Source organism: Micropterus salmoides, unplaced genomic scaffold (assembly GCF_014851395.1).
Source record: "Micropterus salmoides isolate LMB-PRFRI ecotype aquatic unplaced genomic scaffold, ASM1485139v1 Ms_hic_scaffold_1, whole genome shotgun sequence".
Taxonomy (NCBI): Eukaryota; Metazoa; Chordata; class Actinopteri; order Centrarchiformes; family Centrarchidae; genus Micropterus; species Micropterus salmoides.
Genome location: NW_024040040.1, coordinates 2,105,007 through 2,125,006, shown reverse-complemented (window position 1 = coordinate 2,125,006; position 20,000 = coordinate 2,105,007). Strand labels below are relative to the sequence as shown.

General features: G+C 42.7%; 2 protein-coding genes and 1 long non-coding RNA gene across 3 annotated transcripts in view; 1 reads left to right on the top strand and 2 right to left on the bottom strand.

Annotated features, from left to right (window-relative positions):
• Positions 1 to 20,000, top strand: part of LOC119905743 (zinc finger protein 771-like) — a 137,264-nt gene that overhangs the window by 34,088 nt on the left and 83,176 nt on the right. The gene's annotated exons all lie outside the window — the stretch shown is intronic.
• LOC119918040 lies at positions 2,279 to 6,428 on the bottom strand. Its single transcript, XR_005447386.1, has 2 exons — positions 3,589 to 6,428; positions 2,279 to 3,366 (listed from the first exon to the last, which is right to left on the bottom strand). It is a non-coding gene; the product is annotated as an uncharacterized LOC119918040 (long non-coding RNA).
• Positions 7,066 to 10,486, bottom strand: LOC119904785 (frizzled-7-like). The gene has a single exon (XM_038721499.1). It carries the CDS (start codon positions 9,850 to 9,852, stop codon positions 8,188 to 8,190), a length of 1,665 nt encoding a protein of 554 aa, XP_038577427.1. The 5' UTR covers positions 9,853 to 10,486; the 3' UTR covers positions 7,066 to 8,187.

Genomic DNA, 20,000 nt, shown 5'->3' with positions numbered 1-20,000 from the left:
TCCACACAGGGAAAAAACGATACAGCTGCAGTGTTTGTGGCAAAGGATTCACTTGGCCTTTTCAGCTCAAAAACCATCGGTGTGGTGGTCGAAAAAGTGTAACTTTACAAATAAAGACAAAAACTGAGGGAGAGGACTGTGGAGGACCAGAACCAGCCAGGAACTCAGATTCAGAAAAACATTTACAACCAGATACTCATGACAAGACTTCAGACTCCTCTGAATCTGAGACTGATGACAGTTGTAATTGGAAGTAGGGCTGCAACCAATAATTGTTTTTGTTGTTTTTGTCACCCCTAAACCTAATGAATCCATTTTAACAAATGAAATATCTTTCAAGTAAATTACTGATCTCCAACACACAGCCTAACTAACGTTACCGTGAAGTGAACAAGGTTTACTATTCAGAATGAACACTAGGGGGAACATATGGAAGAAGAGAAGACAGGGTAGGATATTCCCATAATTCACTAAAAGAGCGTTCTCTTAGCCAGCATCATCACTGAGACCCCAAAACCAAAAATGCGAAGAACTAGGGAGAGGCTGCTCCAAGATAACAGCCAGGTTTTATCACCCAAAACAATGAGCTCACAATCTGATTTATTGCCAAGTAGGTTTAACTTTAAAACTTTTAACTAAAATAAAAGCAAGTACTATAACCACAGCTGTACACTAACAATGAGATGTCTATTTAGAATAACAAAGCAACAGACACCTTTGATAATACTTGGTAGTTTATTTGTCCAAAGTGCTTAAACATTTTGTTCTATAGGCTACATTTGCGCACATTTTCAATTCACCATCAACCTTCGTAAGACTGCCAATATTCAAGTTCTACACTAATGTCAACTAACCTTTGCAGCCCTAATTTGGAGGAGATCAAGGAACCTCAGTCAGGTTCAAACCTTATGGAAAAACAATGAAGTGCCTGTAAGTGATATTGAATGTTAACTGGAAATCATTTGCTGCAAGCTTTAACCACAAGGGATATCTGCAGGAAGACAGTGGAAACCCAACCAGTCAATGTCCCCGAGCCAAAAAGTTTGCCCACCCCTGATTTTGGAGATAGCTGTTTAGCTACACTTTTTGTATTTGATCTTTTTTTTTGTATTTTTTGACAGAAAGAGAAGAAGTTTTTGTAACCAGTTAGCATAGCATGCTAAGTAGCTATTAGCTAAAACAGTCCCTGTAAGGCTCGTCTCTCGTATTTGATCTTTTGTTACAGTTATTGATTTAACTTTAATTGATTGATTGAGGTGTTTAAGTGTAGTTGAGTTCTTGCTATTATGTGAAATGAGGATTTCCTTTATGGGGAGTTGGAGCTTTGGTTAAACATTATGAGCATTTAGTTTGGTAGGCCTATTTCAGTTAAGTTTCAAATGAATGTGTTTAGTTTAGTAGCTATCTTTTATTATAGATACTGGTCATGTAATACCACACCTTTCGTTAGAGTTGCAGAAGAAAGTATGTGAATTACCTGGATATTGGTCATTGGTGACCAAGGGCCTGCACCACGAAGCCAGTTCAACATACCCAGGATATCTTTTTGTTATCTGGCTTCACTGACCCTGAAAATTACTATCGGGATACTGTTAAAAAGATGAATCAAATAGGATGATGTTGCTACAAAAGTTTCTCTGTATCGTCATTGTACTAACCACAAAGTTACCTGGATAAGCTGAAATGATACAGGCCCCTGATCTTCATCTACCTCATGACAATAGACAAACTATGTGGACATAAACATTAACGTTACCGTTAATCAGCATTTATGTTATGGCTACTTGACATTTGACAGCTAATATATTACATTGTCTGTCTTCAAAGACCCTGTCCTTCTACTGGGCTTTAAAACTAACTAACCCAACCCTATAATACCACCTTAATATTTTCATTTACAGCTGTTTCTGTATACACTAACATATGTTATATACACTGTATTCAATTAACATAAGACACTGATGAATGAAGAATGTGATTTCCAAAGGGTTCACATACTACACATGAGAATTGTTACCTGTACCCTCAGGTAAATAAAATCGCTTACCTCCCAAATTGAATGGACTTTGTGTTTGAATGGTATCTTGTGGTGGAGACTGACCAGGTCTTTGATAAGTAACTTCCTTTTAGAATCACACCAAGCTCAAATTTGATCTCTCACATTCTCTGAATTGTAGCTTCATATGAAAATTTCAGAACCATCTTGTCTTGGAGACTGCTGAAATATTTTTAAATCCATCACATTTACAAGTAAAATTCTACTTCCTGATGTTTTTCTGTACCATAACCCCCTGCGTATATCTCTCAGAAATGCCGGGGGGAGACACAGGCCCCCCCCCCCGACCCTGTTACTTCAGGAATGTCTCTGGTGATCCAGGTACCGGCAACGGATGGGACTTGAACCCGGAGACGCTGCACCACAGGCACAGACAATCTCACCTCGCCACCAAATACCCTTCACGATTGTTCCTTTTCTCCGGGTGCTTTTATTTCTTCACTTTGGAAGTTGCGCTTCAAAATTCACTTTGCCTTCGATAGGGATCGAACTCCCAACCTCAGGCCTTCAAAGCAGACCCCTAACTCACGCTTTTGCTTTCTGTCTTTGAGCTCTTGACTTTTTCTTTTGGGAGCTAGATGAGGATTAAACACACAACCTCTGATCCTCCAGGAAGTCCTACCAGCTTGAGCTTTAGGAGCACATAGACAAACTGTTTTTTGGTGCTTTTCACGCTTTCCTTTAAACATCAGCTTTCAAAATACATCAGCTGAGAACTGAACATTTACATTAAGAGTGTGTGAATGTTTTGACTCTCTGTTCACATGTGGACTGGCCAGACGTAATAAATCCCTAATAAATATTAAAAGACAATGTCTTGTTTTAATTGTTATTTGTTCAATTCTGCAACGTGAAACGTACAAAGGAGTGTAACTGAATATATAGAGACGGGTCTTTGGTAGCTGATATTCTACTTTGGTACAAAAGTCACATATAAAACAACATATGCATATTTATGTGTTAAATAAGAAAACCTAGTAATAAATAGGTACTTAAACGGATTCTCCATAACTAGTACAAGCCCTGTCATTGCTAAGGGGAAGAATCCTAAAGTCAGTAGTTTTAAAATGTACCGTTTTTAGATCTGTAACATTCACAATCAAATTCAACATTAGTCTGACAAACAGCACACACAGAAGTGATGCGTCAGTCCACTTTAGTTCAGCTTTGTAGTGTTGCAGTACTCGAGTCCGTTTCTTTTTGACGGTCTCGTCTCGGACTCGAACGCATTTGTACTCGGTCTTGAATGTGTGTGCAAACTCTTCCTCCATTGGCTGGCTGCTGAAGCCGCTGTCGACCGGAGCGTCTGACTGGACAGAAAAACAGGATTATGGTCAGTTTGGCTGCAGTTTGAATCGTCCACTGAGCATGTTTACAGGTACATAACTTTATTTTAATGGGTTGTGTTATAGTTTTATTTCTGACATTGAAGCCATGTTTCATGTACAGTTTTAGAGGCAAAAGGACACCACGCATGTGCAGTAAGAAAAGTTTAACAGCTGCTGAACAAAGACAAACTTGGAAGAACCAACCTGCTGATCGGCCTTCACATCTCACAGGCAGAATGCTGACGGTTTGTTTAGGAGAGGAGACGTTGCCACCGTCAGAACTTCAGCAGCACCTCAGTAAATGTAGAAAGGCTCAAAAGAAGTTGAACCTTAACCCTGCTTAAATACGAAAACCTGTTTCTTCCAACCATGTTACATTCATGTGAGTTTTAAATAAAGACACGGTCTCTGGTGGAGGCCTTACCTGGCTCAGTAGTGCTGAGGTGAGTCCTGCAGCATTACTGGACTAGAGATGTGTTACTAGTGGTGAACACAAAGAACTGAAGCTTTATTTACTGCTGTGTGTCACAGAATACACAAACCAGATTATTAAAGTATCAAAGGTCCCTTCCACACATGTTTTCAGCACTTGTTGTACTCAATACAAGTACTGTACTGAAGTACAAATTAGAGGTATTTGTAATTTACTTCAGTATTTTCTTTTCTACTCCAATACATTTGAATTTGTACTAAATTCATCTGACAGCTTAAATTACTTTACAAATTAAGATTTTTGCAGACTTAATCAAATGTTTTGTTATAAATTAAACTACCCAACAGTTTATACAGGTAGAGCTGAAAGATTAGCTGACTGAATTTTATTTTCAGTTATTCTAATGATCTTTTATTAAATCTGTCATGTAAAACACAACCATAGTACTTTTTACTTTTAATACTTAAGTATTAAGTACTTCAACCCAAGTACAAATTTAACTTGATTAAATGTATTAATATTTAGCAATATTTATTTATTTGTACTTTTAATCAAGTACAGAATTTGTGGTACAACTGGTTTCAAGGTGTAGAAAAATACATTGGGTATTTTGTGGCGGATGTTTTTCACTCATAAAAAAAGAAACTGAATATGTTTTACTACTTTTATTTTATTTATTGTTTGTTCTTGAATTTGTAGTTTTATTTATTTTGTGTATTTTATTTTGATTCTATTATATATTGTTGATTATTACATTTCTGGTTTGTAATAAATAAAGATGTGGTGCGCCGCCAGGGGAAGCTCGCCCAGAGCACCAAATGAGCATTAATCCGGTTGTTCATGAGGTTTAACCAGGATACGAGCCATGAAAGGACTTGAGGTGCTGAAGTATCTGCACATGTGAGACACGGTTTAAGGTCTCGGCTCTCACTTCCTTCACCTTCTCTTCGTCTCTGGACGGTTGTCTGGAGGAACGTGTGCGCGTGGCCGTCAGAGCTTACAGTGAAAACAAAGTGCACTTTGCGGAGTCCATCAATGACGTGGCGGAGGACGAGCTTCTGGTCCATCACAGCGTAGTAAGTGCTGAAGGCCGGCGGCCTCCCTCCTGGTCTTGTTCTTCTAGGCTCCTGCATCAGACTGTTATACAACATCAAGGAAAGGATCCCTACCAGGGACTCCCAGTGACCCCCTTTGTTTTTAACAGGAAACTGAATCTCGCTCTGAAATCTCAGAGAGGCGAGTTGTTGCAGGAAGACGACGGATTGTAGCGATAAATCGTATCTTCAACGTCATCACAATGAACACAAAAGACTGCCCGAAACTCGATGAATCTATTAGATCATATTTATCTGAATATGTTTGGAAGATACAATGAACAAAGGGGAATAAAGAGAAAGAGAAAAGTACTGCGACAGTTAATAAAAAAGCTCTCTTGATCTGGATTTTCAGTATAAATAGAGAATTGACAACAGGCTAATTATTATAATACCTAATATTTATTTTTGGTGAAAGGGAGGAACCTTTGATTTATAGAAAACTTGCGTGGAGGTTTGTGTCTGCATTGACACACGAGCTGCTTCAGTCAAACATGTTGTGTTATCGTCTGTGATAAGACTATCTGACGCAGAGTTTCTCCCTCTAAATGCCTGCATTACTACGATGTTACCCGACACCGCTTCAAGATGATATCGTTAGACGTTTGGAAGCGTTTGTTGTCTTTTCCCTGCTGACTGTATAATCAACATTTCCACCACAGGCTTCTTTTCTTTTACACCATTGAGTTTTTGCCCTTAAAGTCACATTTTATACGAGACGCTTATAAAATGCAGTTTATACAAGTACAGCTGAGTTGACGTGAAGATTTTAATGTCATTTTGGAGGTTTGGACTGTTTGTTGGACTATTTTCAGAACTTTAAATGATTAAAGGAGAAAAGAATCAGCAGATTGATCCATAGTGAATGTAGTCCTTTGTCATCAATACTGATTAGTACATAATAAGAAGTAAACAGATTGTGGATGATATAGTACGGAAGAAATGCGGCTTCTACCTAATCACCAATTAATACATAAATTCTATCCAGCTAAAAAATACATTAAGTACAGATTTAGGACAGATATTGAACTGAATTGTAGTTTCTGTGGTGGATGTCCAGAAACTGTTACACATCTGTTCTGGCACTGTCCTATTGCGAAAAAAGGCCTGGAATAAAATATGTGCCTTCAGAAAATATCTAAGTTTTGCTTTTAAGGAATGTTTTCTGATTTTGAATAATCTCATTATTATTATTATGGCCAAATTTCATATTCACATCTCATGAATTCAGGGCTCTCTGAAGCAAAAGGCAAGTAAAACTGTATCAGCTTGTGTTATTTTTGAAGTTTTTATATGGTCCCCCCCCCTTAGCAGGCAGCTCCTGTACGCATTGTTCTGTTACAATTGTTTTTATACTTTTGTAAGATTTGCAAATTCAAATAAATTTGATTAAAAAAAGTCAACCTAATAAGAAGTGAGAGTCCTGTTGGCCACATCTCAGTGTAACGTAGTGACTCAGAGTGACCACTGGAGGGCAGTAAGTCCTCTGCTCATTCCTCTAGGAGTCCACATCAGTCAGTCCTACAGCAGTTTAATTATTGTTATTGTTTAATTAGTAATAATATCAGTATAGGTGTCAGCATTATTATTATGTTGGTATCAGTGTGGCTAACAGCACTCATCAATACAATTCTAATAACAGACATTTACAAACACTCTTGATGAAACTGACACCCTGCAGTTCATCTTGTCACCACCGGAGGCGCCACATCATCACCACTGATGCTCCTGATTTAAAGGATCTAACAGAGGGCTGCTGTATCTGAATCAGCTGTTAGCAGATCCTCTGAAATCACTACCTACGTTTACTTAGCTCAACATGAACCTCAATATTTTAAGAAGCCCCTGCTGCCGAATGAAAAGTGAATCCACGCACGACAGAAACTTTTCATTTGACTTTTCCTGACCTGAAGAAGACGAACTGTGTTTTCTGTCCCTCGCCTGTAAGGAGGTCACGCTGCTCTGGTTTCAGTCTCGGAGGCACAGCGAGGGCTTCAGCAACCTTTCCTGCAGCCGAGACAAAAGGAAAAAGAAAAAGGCATCAAATTTCAGCAGGAAGGCAGCGATCAGCCGTCCGGAACGAACCCACTTTACCCCCCGTACGGATTTCAACAAGCCACAGGGGAACATGTGCATCAATGATTCTTCTTTTAATGCAGCTTTTTAAAAACCTTTTATTCTGAAAAACTGTACAAGTACACACCGTGTAGCATCAAACACACGTTTAAAACACTCATAAATACATACGTTCCTCTCAGAGTATATTTACATGGATGAATGAATGAGGCAGTTCTGCTCTAAACTGGGAAACATGGATTCAACAGACATGGAAATACATATTACAGTCTGGTAACGCTTCATCCTACGGGTCAGAAAAAACTTAATTTAATCACAACTGTGAGGAAGATCAGGAACTTTAAATCCACACTGAGGATTTCTGAGGCTGACGTCGTTACTGATATCTGAGAGTTTACAAAAACGGAACGTAATTCTTAAAGTTACCGTGGATTTAAGTGACTTATATCTGTTCCCATTCAAAGCAGCTGAATTCTCAGCATTTCTGACACAAATCGCAGCAGTCGGATGTTAAAGGCTAAAGAACATTTATTACCTCCACGAGTCAAACTACAACAATCTGTGCGAGACACACTTGAACTGAACAGGGATTTAAAAAAGTAAACGTGCGTTCATTATTCCTCTAATTGTAAACAGCATGATGGGTTTATGTTGCCAAATGAGTAAATGTAAAAGGTGAAATGTAAATGTTCAGCTGGCTCAAAGTGTTTATAGGTTTTTTGTGTTTGTTTTATTCCAAGCTGAAACTCTTTTAAACTTTGGTCGGACACCTGAAGACGTCACCTTCCACTCTGGCATGGACATCGTAAAGACTGAAGAATTAACAGATAATGAAATTAGTTCATTTAGTATCAGATTGTTTTTCTCCCAGGTAACGTCAAACTTCAGACCCGTAAAATAAAATGTTACCCAACTTCCTCAAAAGGCTCTAAATCCTGTTTCAGTTACAAGAAAAATTAAAGAGCTACAAGTGGAAAAGTCATTTGTGGCAGAATCAAAGACGCTGTGACCGCAGCTGAAGGATATATCGAGTGGTCCTCGAGTGTTCATGACTGAGCTCTTCTCTCGTGTCAGAGCAGCCAGACTTCCATCTGTCCTCTGAACAAATGGCTCAGTCAGATCTGAGCACAAGACAACTGTCTGTTTTTACTTCCCAGAGTCAAATGTCCGAGTAAACACACCCCTCCTCCTCCTCCGGCTCTACACCGTCGTCTCTCCCTGGTTGCCGTTAGTCAGTCTCTTATAAAACCTGCGCCACGACTGCAGCGTCTTCCCAGACCAGATCCAGAAGCCAGACGTGATCCCCACGATCATGGTCATCAGGTACTTGATCATGAACACGGTGAAGTCCGGCGTCAACGGTGCGAAGTTTCCGGACGGGCACGGCACGGCGAAGCGCTTGCACGTCTGCATGTGCCACGTCCTCTCCCACTGCGGCCGGAAAGCCTGCTCGTAGAAGTAGCAGGCGATGACGATGGTGGCGGGCACCGTGTACAGCACGCTGAACACGCCGATGCGCACCATCAGCTTCTCCAGCTTCTCCGTCTTGGTGCCGTCGTGCTTCATGATCGTGCGGATGCGGAAGAGCGAGACGAAGCCCGCCAACAGGAAGGAAGTGCCGATGAAGAGGTAGACGAACAGCGGCGCCAGGACGAAGCCCCGGAGGGCGTCCACGTTGTAGATCCCCACGTAGCAGACACCGGTGAGAAGGTCGCCGTCCACCTGCCCCATAGCCAGGATGGTGATGGTTTTAACTGCGGGCACCGCCCAGGCTGCCAGGTGGAAGTACTGCGAGTTGGCCTCAATGGCCTCGTGGCCCCACTTCATCCCGGCTGACAGAAACCAGGTGAGGGACAGGATCACCCACCAGATGGAGCTGGCCATGCCAAAGAAGTAGAGGATCATGAAGAGAATGGTGCAGCCTTCTTTTTTGGTGCCCTGGGCCACCATCTTGTAGCTGTCCGTACCGAACTTATCGATACACACTACTTTGTCCTCCAACAGGAAGCCGGCGGCGTAGGCCACCGCCACCATGAAGTAGCAGCCGGACAGGAAGATGATCGGTCTCTCTGGGTACCGAAACCGCCTCATGTCCACCAGATACGTGAGCACGGTGAAGAGGGTGCTCACACAACACAGAACGGACCAGATACCGACCCAGAGCCGGCCAAACTTTAACTCTTCCTCACGGAAATACATCAGTCCGTTGGGCTTGGAGACCTCGCAGGGCGCACCGCAGTCCTTTGCCCCCAGGAAGTGGTAGTTGAGGTAGGTGGGCACCTGGAGCTGCAGGGGGCAGGAGAAGGGCTGCGTGGTCCTGACATACGGCGGGAGGGTCACAAGCTCAGGGAGCTTGGGGGTCGGGTCGGATGTGGGGCCGTCGGCGTCAGTCGTGTTCTGACCCACGCAGATCTCTCCTGCTCCGTGGACCGGGAAGTTCTCGCAGCGCAGCCTCTCCGGCCACTGGAAGCCGAATTTATTCATGAGCGCCTCGCAGCCCTGCCGTGCCCGCTCACACAGCGACCTGCAGGGCGGTATGGCCTGCTCCAGAACCGTGCAAACGGGCGCGTACATGGAGCACAGGAAGAACTTCAGGTCCACAGAGCACTGGACTTTAACCAGCGGGTAAAACTGGTGGACCTCCAGCCCGGCGTCCTCCTGGTTGGTGTGCCCCAGCAGGTTGGGCATGATGGTCTGGTTGTAGGCGATGTCCGTGCAGAGGGGGATGGAGATGGGCTGGCAGAAGCCGTGCTCCGGTATGGAAATCCCCTTCTCATACTGAGCGGCACACGGCTGGAAGAGGAGCGCAAAGACCAGAGACAGACCCGTTATCCAAACCCACCGCCAGCTTCTCTCTACCGCCATGATGGCAAACAAACCCCTGATAAATGAGACAAAAAGTAGTTTCCACAAAGTAGAAGTCTTTCCAAAAAGCTCCAACTGTTCACCGGCGGCAGAAAAAGATAAAGAACAACTAAAGTCCAGCAGCTGAGTCAAAGCAGTGTGGGGGTCTCTACTGCTGCATTCCTTTATTAGTCCACAGCAATGTCCACAACTCTGCAAGAAAATGGTGGAAAACGGGATTTATTCACACCCCGAAACGCTCGTAGTCTGGATCCAGTCAATCAAATCAGTTCCACTTCACAGATTTAAAAACGCTCTGTCCTTCTTCTTCAGCCGCACGGTCTTTTCCTCCAGATGTCCCGGTCGGGCTGCGCCGCATGTACAGAAATCCAAGTGTGCACAAAAACTCCTCAGCACTTTCTCCTCCGTCAGAGTGTCCGCAGACGCGCGATGAAAAGTTTTCTTTGTTAATGAAACGCTCGTCTTCAGCCTGCAGCTCTCTGCGCTCCGTGGAGCTCTGTTCCCTCCGTGAGGTCTGCAGGAGCCTCATCACTCTGCCCGGGCCGGTTTCCAGGCCTCCCCCCTGCTATTCGACGCCTTCTCCTGCAGGAGGGGGCGCCTTGAAACTCGGCTGCCGTCTCTCCTCCAATCAGACGCTTTGTTTTATCGCTCTTGACGCCGCTGATTGGTCGGCGGAGGTGGAATGGGCGGGGCGCTGCGTTTGGGCCTCAGCGACAAAAGATCCTTCACATCTTTAATATTCCTGCTGAAACACCTCAGTGTGCGTTTTATATACATTTACTTTACTAAACGCACCAATACCACAAAGTACAAATACCACAAAGAGTAAAAGTGCTGCGCTCAAAGTGTTCAAACTCTGAAGCAACAAGTATTCAAAAAAACAATGTGGCCTACTGAAAGGTAAAAGTACCCTAATGTACTATACTGAACTCTTTACTACTTTAAAGTACTTTGTAGTTATATTGCAGATTAATGGAATGCATTTGTTTTCTGATTTCTACTGAGTAAAAAACCTTTTAATAAAATATTAGTACTCTTATTTAAGTTTTGCTTTAAAGTTTTTACCCCTCAAATGAACCTAAATACCAGAAAATATTTATATTCCTTCTGTTTTTACTCTAAAGAAAAACCTATGAATAAATGATGGGTTATACTTTAATCATTTTAAACTAACAGCACTCTGTGATTTTATGGAAAATCTGACTTAATGTCTTGTTTTTTGTTAAACCTTCTTTTCTGTGTCTGTTTTTACTAAAACTACCAAAGAAAAATAAGATCAAGTTTCCTCAAAATGTGTTTTGTGTAGAAAAACAGGAAGGTCAATTATCCCATTTATTACAAATGACAGTGGTAAGTTATAATTACATTTCAGTTTAACTAGATTTCTCCAGACTGTAACCTTGTGATGCAGGTACTAATGAATATCTACCAGAATAATCACAGACTGTAGAGGGCTGTGTGTTGCAGTGTGAGGGCAACACAAGAAACTCATGAAAGTCACACTATATATATATATAGTGTGTGTGTGTGTGTATAAAAAGAATGACAACATTAATTAATGACATTCAAAAACTATTTAAATAACAATAACTGGACATTTATATAACATGACATGAACAATGTGTCTCATGACTCTGAAGTGTTGTATCATTCATCATGTAAATGTAGTTGTATAGATTGAATGAAAACAAAGTATACATTAGTGTTAGATATATATACTTTTACTCAAGTGAAGGATCTGAATACAGCCATCTCTCCCAGCAACGCCGTGTCTGTCTAATGTAAACACATTCCCTTCAGCACACTCACACTCCAACAGCTGAGGCGTTTCAGCTCTGTTTGCAGGGCGGACATGTTGGATCTCTGACAGTCTCCACATACCTCTGCAGTGACTGCAGGCCAGGCCGACATTCTCCACTACACAGAGAGAAATACGACCATCTATTACTCTGCAGCTCAGAGGTCACGGGGACAAACATGGCTTCATTAAAACCCCAAAGGGTTCTCGCTGAGGATTTTCTTTTCTTCTACATAAGGGAATATTCCAACATCATGTACCTCAGCCACGTTACATCTCGTTTCTTTCAAAACTGAAGAGTAAAAACAACAGTTGGGAGCATGGAGTTTGGCAAATGCTCAGAGTCAAGAAGACATGTCTGCTCAGCATGAGTGGACCATAAAGACACGTCAGAGATACACAAAACGATTACGGAGAGCCACAAAACAGCTACAGATCCAAGACAACTACAAAGAGACGCTAAATTACTACAAAGATACGCATAATAACAACAAAGATACACAAAACAGCTACAGATCCAAGACAACTACAAAGAGACGCTAAATTACTACAAAGAGACGCTAAATTACTACAAAGATACGCATAATAACAACAAAGATACACAAAACGATTACAGATACAAGACAACTACAAAGAGACGCTGAATTACTACAAAGATACGCATAATAACAACAAAGATACACAAAACGATTACAGATACAAGACAACTACAAAGAGACACTATATTACTACAAAGATACGCATAATAACAACAAAGATACACAAAACGATTACAGATACAAGACAACTACAAAGAGACGCTAAATTACTACAAAGCCACGCATAATAACAACAAAGATACACAAAACGATTACAGATACAAGACAACTACAAAGAGACGCTAAATTACTACAAAGATACGCATAATAACAACAAAGATACACAAAACGATTACAGATACAAGACAACTACAAAGAGACGCTAAATTACTACAAAGAGACGCTAAATTACTACAAAGATACACAAAACGATTACAGATACAAGACAACTACAAAGAGACGCTAAATTACTACAAAGAGACGCTAAATTACTACAAAGATACACAAAACGATTACAGATACAAGACAACTACAAAGAGACGCTAAATTACTACAAAGATACGCATAATAACAACAAAGATACACAAAACGATTACAGATACAAGACAACTACAAAGAGACGCTAAATTACTACAAAGAGATGCAAAGCAAGTGCAAAGACACGGAAAATGACTACAAAGGGACACAAAATGACAATAAAGACACCACAACAACTACATGGAGATGCCAAATGTCTACAAGAGACGCTGCTGTGTAGGAGCGTGTGGGCATTTTTCTCAATATCTACAGGAAGAGCAGATCTCCTCCACACGTTCTTCTCTTCTCTCTTTCCCTTCTTCATCCTCCTCCTCTGCCTCCTCTTCATCAAGGCCCCTGAGGGCCGCCGATACAAAGCATGTATTTATAACACGTGTGTGGTCCTGGCTGCAGAGAACCAGGTCACATGACTGAGTTGGTGTTTTAAATAGGCTCTCTGGATGAGTCTACCTGAGAGTTCATGAACACACATACAGCAGATTGAATCAAACATGACTCACGCTGCTGTTTGACATGCAGCAGCAGCAGCAGCAGCAGCAGCAGCAGCTGAGCCCTCTGCACATCCTCCCTCTGAAATCAGCCTCTCTTACAACATTAAATGCTCATTTATTTCAAACCTCTTCTCCACACGGTTCTTCAGATTGAACATGTTGCAGTTGTTCAGAGCAGCTCACAAGCTGCTGGAAACACCGGCTGGGTTTTATAAACCTGCAGGCTCATGGATCTGTTACCTAAACTTCATGTTGTGTTTTAGCACAGGCCTGTTTTCTGCGTGAACGCTGGCGAACAGCAGCTCAGTGTCAGAGTTAACACTGCTGTGGTAACATCTGCACAGGACGGGGGAGGTTTACTGAGTTTACCCAGAGGAGACGACCTGCTGAGCGCTAATTTCAATCATCTCCCAAACCTTTTCACTTGTGTCTCCTTAAAAAACACGTTTATTTTGTCACAGGCTGCAGAGTGATGTTCCCTCGTCAGATCATTTCATTATAATAATTAATAGAAACCTCGAGGGATAAAACTACCAGTATGTCACAGAAAACATTTTTTATTTTATTTTAATCATTTCTAGTTAATCATTTGATGATCAGATTTATTAAAACCTCTTTGGGGTCCTGCACCTTTACCACCATCAGGACGTTTTCCATAAACAAAACAGAACGTTTCTCCTTAAAAGCAGCCATTAAAACAGTTTCTATATTTAGAGGCATCATCACACTGTAAAAAAACACAGCAAATCTTCAGGGTCTGCAGCTGATTTCTGGACATTTGTTCTGGATGGAGAGATCAGGATTTCCTCGGGAGGTGGAAGTCACACATGTTGAATCATTCAACATGTGTTTGACTCTGAGAGGAAGGAGCGCGACTTTTGACGCAAACTGCAGCAATCAAAGTTTTAAGTAAACAAAATGGCGGCGCTGACTTTTGGGCTCAGGATGCTGACAGACCGAAACTTAGGGATGGACTGAAGGATGTGTGGGAGAGAAGCTGTGAAGACCGAGGACCGAAATCAAACAGTAGATGTTATGAGTGAGAAAAATAAAACGTCATCAAACACAACATTTCTATTTATGTGAATCTGACTGAAAAGCAGGAAAAAATGTATTAAACACATTAAAACTTCATCATTCAGTTTTATTTAAATCTCTCTGCAGGCGGCCGTTGCTGGATGAGTTGGACCCCCCCACTCTGCCTCATCTCCATATGAAGATGAGGGTTCAGGCTCTGATCTATTTTTAAAACCCTCTGACATAAAGAAGAAGAAGAGGGGGATGCGTTTCTTTCTTTAAACTTAAATCAGTCGATAACTGAAGCCTGAACATTGACTCACTGATCGCTCGCCGGCTTCAGACAGAACAGGAGCTTTCTGATCGGTCGACGTCGGATTTAATGCGCCTTCAGATTCGTCTATCGGTTCGCGTTTATAACTGAGTGTCCTCCGAGTTTAGATTTCCCTTCTGAACGTGTGGACGACGACAAAATGAATTCAAACGATGCAGGTTTTTGTCTCTACCCGCCTGGTTCCTGCCCAAATCGGCCCCCCGAGTCCAAGACGATAAGAAAGTCTGGAGAGGAAGATCTGATGTCAGATAAACACGTTCTGTTCTTGATGAACTCGTTTTTATCTTCCCTCTCCATCAGCTGTTGGCAGAAAACTCGCCGTCCTGTGGGACTCAGATCCAGGACCAGATCCACCACACCCTGAGGAGGTCAGGGGGAGGTCACCAGTCCCTCAGAGATTTTAAAGTTTGTTTAATTTATCCAAAGACATTTTTAAAAAGCAACAGAACGACATGGAGATAAAAATGTAAACAAAAACAGAAATATGGTTGAGATGAACCTTCCAGCTTCCTGTTTCTGATCCGGAGATAAAAACCCAAACGTTCCTGAGAGTCTCACTCTGACAGCTTTTCCACTGACTGAATCTCTCCGTTATTTATCTGACAGACGAGTTTCCATCGTTCCTCAGAGCCGAGAGAGGAGGAGTGGACGGAGTGTAAACACACACGGCGTTAACCAAAACACCACCGACGCCACACGGCCTTTTTAGGCCTGAGCTTTTCAAAATAAAAGACGCCATCCACTCTCCTTCTAATGTTTACCTCTCAGGGGTTTCTGCCTATACGTTTCACTTATATGAACATAAACTGTAGGGGGGGGGTAAAAGAGGATTTTGTTTTCTGTCAGTACGGCTGAAAAAGCAGATTAAAGACAATTTGACTTGGTCTCACTGCAGAAACTTGATGATCATCTTTAGATCACCGCACTGTGTCCAGCTCCGAGTAAAGCTCATGTAAATGTGAGCGGGGAGGACGGAGCTTCATGTTTCATTCATTAGCTCACAAAGAATAGTTTAACATTCACAAACACAAAATCGATCAGTATTAACGCGTCCTGGCTTCCTGCTTCTCTCAGCCGTTGAGTTTCTGCTGCAGTGTGTTCGGCTCCCCTCCCCCCATCTTTTCATCTCCTCTTACATTCCTGAGAAAGTGCTGCTGAAGAAAACCAGAGACAGAGGTGAGGGGCTTCGCCTCCCCCTCCTCTCTGGGGATTCGGAGCCCAGCTCGTATCACGTCAGCCTGGAGCAGAGAACAAGCTTAGCTTAGCACAAAGAGTGGAAGCGAGGGGAACCTGTTAGCCTAGCTCCATCTAAAAGCTAGTACTTGTGACATAGCCAGGCTAATGGAGCGTTACATTTGTACTGTGAAGTCGGAAAATTTCAAATGGACGCCGCCTGAAGTCGGATTTCCGACTCAGAAAGTCGGGAGAACCGCTCCACCTCTGACTTCATAATCCGACATGGCTGCTCTGAGTATCAACAGTTAGTAACAAGCTGTAGTTTATTAGCACTTCTGTGTCTCAACGTGTTGTCTAGCTGCTGTCTGTGGACGTGTTGCTACTGCGTTTAGTACGCGTTAATACAGAGAAATGTGCTTTTATAAACCGGAGTTGGACAATTTCCGACATGTTAACTGGAACGTGGTCAACTGGGGCATGACATCATTCCCAGCTCCGACTTCCGAGCTAAGAGGAACCCATGCTAACATGCTAAAGATGACGATAAAAACATGCTACGTTGCTATTGCCACCGACAGTTTGTAGAAGCAGCAGCCGATAGCTCCTTCAGACTTGTTTTTTAATCTTTTTTTCTGGCTTTATTACTAAAACATGTGTTACCTCTGACATAAATACAGTCATTGGTCATATTTTAATATAGACCTACAAACACTTGATTATATGTTGTGTGTGTAGCATGAAGGAACTACACATTTTGTTTCGTTATGCAGCCTTGTGCTGGTCAATGACTAATAAACAACCTTGTAAGAAGCAAGAAACCAGCGGGCTAAATAATTTCCTAATAATCCCACAGACTATAGTTTGGCTAACATTTGTTAGCAAGAGAGCAGACTTATTCAGCTGACAATCAGACGGGGAAATATTAAATATTAAATCATTATTTGAGTCAGATGAATCAGTTTCATCTTTGTGTGTCCAGTGCAAAGATTATTGCAGGGTGCACGTAGCCTAGCTTAGCACAAAGATTTACAGAACAGAAAAATCTGCTAAAAATGTAGTCACAAAAGAACCATGCTATCAAGCTGCCGGTGAGGTATAGCCATGCTAACAAGATAAAGAGCAAGTAAAACCGAACAATAGCTTCCAAGCTAACTAATGCTAGCTAACACATTATGCACACTTTGTTCAGAGCTGTTTGATTCAATCGAAACCGAATTAAAAGTCTACTTTTCCAGTGTAGCTAGAAAGCAGCGAGCATCATTGAATGTGTTTAAAGTCAGATGTTAAAGGAGCTGCATGTTCAACATTATGTTAGCAGTTTGTAGTTAGCTAATGCAGCTATACATCCAGTGCTGTTTACATTTACTCAGTGTTATAACAGGATGTGTTTAGCCTAGCTTAGCACGTTAAATAGTGGCTTTAGGGAGAATCTCTTCTACTCTGATGGACTGACAGCAGTTAAAACATTTCCTGTCTTCAGATCTCAACACTTTTCTCTTTAAAGAAAACGTGCAGACTGAACGAGGCCTCACAGATGACTCCGTTTGACCTCCTGGCAGATGATCAGATTAACGAGCTGCAGAGGCTCTCAGCTGTATCGAGTATCAGTTCAGGCTGGATGGGATCCATTGTCCTCCTGATACGTAAACCAGATGTGAAACCGCCCCCCCCCAACGACTCCCCCGTCCTCTCAGAAAACTTTCTCTGCTGGAAAAAGCACAAAGACTGCTGCTCTGAGTCGTCTGATGTCAGACTCGGAGGTGGAGTCGGGATCGCTCGCTCTGATCGCACTTAATGCGTCCGGCAGTTTCCCATGGAGGCTGTTTCTGTTGTGTTGCAGGCGGTTTGCGTCTGATGCAACTGTTGGTTTACATGATGAATGTGTTGACAGAAAGACGAGGCTTTGTGTGCAGTTTGATCTGACTGGGATGAAGGAAGGTGATGTTGCAACAGATCAATAGCTGAGTTTCGCCTCAGAGCGTCCGAAATAAAGAATATTTAGGTTTTTATTTGAGGTTGTGTTTTCATCGCTGATCCACGTCCTGTTTAGTCTCTCATGAAGTCAAATGGTATCAGAAAGAAAACTTCACACTGACTGTGCTGCATTTGATCTGACAGAAGTTTCTTTAACTTCACCAGCAGAAGAGTTGTCGTTTCACACGGTGCTAAAAACAAAGTCACAATAATACAACTTACAACACGACACTGTAACTGACATTAGACGAGACTAAAGCGTAGAGAGCGCAGTGTGACCGAAGCATTAAAGTGCTAATAATTATACACACATTCTAAGTGCATTCAGCGCATACTCAAATATTAGCAGCATCAGAAGTAGTTCACAGCAGCAGTATGTAAACATTTACACTGAGTGGATAGCGTGTGTGTAATAGATGCTGAAATAAAGTACTGACTGTCACAACTTCCTACAACTTAATCTGTCAACATCATATGGACTCGGTCTCCCATCCTAAAGAACGTATGGTGAACTAGCAGCTTACAAGCTCTTGGCCAGAAATCTAGGGGTAGTTTTGACCAGGACTTAAATACACTCCAGGTTTAGTCTTTTATTTCACTATAGTCCTGTCTCAGTCAATTAATCGCCTACAATTAGTCCAAAATGCTGCAGAATTTGGAACCACATTAGCGTCCTGCCTTTTAGGATTTAATATAAAATTCTTCTAATTACTTTTAAGGCCAGATGCCTTCACGTATCTCTGAGCGTTCATCCCCCTGTGATCCTCTAGATCCAACTATTCAAAGGTCTAGGCTAAAAACCAAAGGAGACAGGGCCTCTGCTGTCGGGCCCCTACACTGTGGGGCCAGAGGAGATCAGGCTCAAAGTCCTGGTTTCACTTCCTAAGACTCATTTACACCAAACAGCTTTCAATGTGTAATTTATTCCTCTATTATTTTATCGACCGATTTACGTTTTATTTAATTAATTGAAACCACTGTGTGGTGACTGGTTTCACATTGATCGCAGTAAAGCACCAATATGTTGTTATAGATATGGACAGTAAAGCATGAACGTGATGTGCATAGTATGCAGTGGAATGTGGTGCTGGTTTGGGGCCCCCGGGGAGGTGGGGGCGCTCCTGCAGTGGATGTCAGCAGGGTGTTTGAAAGTCTGACAGATCGGGGGAAGAAGCTGCTGCAGAGCTGCCTGAAGGGTGAACGGACTTCCAGAAGCTCCTGGTAGCAGTCCTGGATCAAGGGGAGAGAGACCCCTACGATCCTCTCGGCTGTTCTCACATCTCGCTGCAAGTTCTCCAGTTCTGGTTCTCTGCGGTTTTTTCCATCCACATGGTGAAAAGCAGGAAGTGGAGGCACCAGACGAGGTCGTGAACGCCAAGGAACTTTGTGTTTCTGTTGTAAATATTAGCTTAAGCACACATACTGTACAAATAAGCATGCTGAGGCTAAAGTGGGTGGGGCCCTCAGAGGCCAGGGGCCCCTAAGCAACTCATACCACTGAATGGGCTTCTGGTTTCTGGTCCACAGCTCTTAGATTTTTACAGGATTTGTTTCATTCAGGAGTAAAACATGTTGAGAAAATGTTCAAAACAGTCTCAGTGAGTTTTGACGGCGTCACACTCTCAGACTCTGCTCAGCTTTTTGGCTTCTTTAAATTATTCTTTAAAAGAGGATCGATGCCCTCAAGTGGAACCACCCCCCCCCCCCCCCGCCTCCCTCGGCCTCCCCCACTGAAACAAGATGAGAAGCCGCCATGTGAAGGGGGTCCGGGGGGGATTCCTGCACAGTGGAAGCTATGTTAAAGAGCAGATGATATTAACATCCTATTACCATCCCATTCACACACATTAACATGACAAGCCGCCCGGAGGGGGGCCCAGATGCACTCTGGGACGGCGGGGACAAAGGAGCTCCGCCCACAGGTCAGAGCAGAGAAGAAGAGCGGAGAGAGAGGCAGAAGAAGAAGAAGAAGAAGAAGAGGAGAGGGTGAAAAGAGGACAAAGAGGGTCTTTTGAGGGGGCGGGGCGGGTGAGAAAAAAGTTTTAACCCTTTGAACACAGTCCAGACCAAGTCCACCGGGTTCAGGGACGTTCAGTCACTACAAGCAGCTTCATGACGACGGCGGTGAAGGAAATTCTTTGCAGCCGTGAGACAGACAGCATGTTGTTGTTAACACCTGCATGCAGCGACAGGTGTCAACAACAACAGGAAGTCAGGTCCTGTGAAACCTCCTCCTCCTCCAG

Excerpts from the sequence above, each read along its gene's own strand:
- LOC119904785 (XM_038721499.1), bottom strand. The coding sequence starts at position 9,852 with ATGGCGGTAGAGAGAAGCTGGCGGTGGGTTTGGATAACGGGTCTGTCT.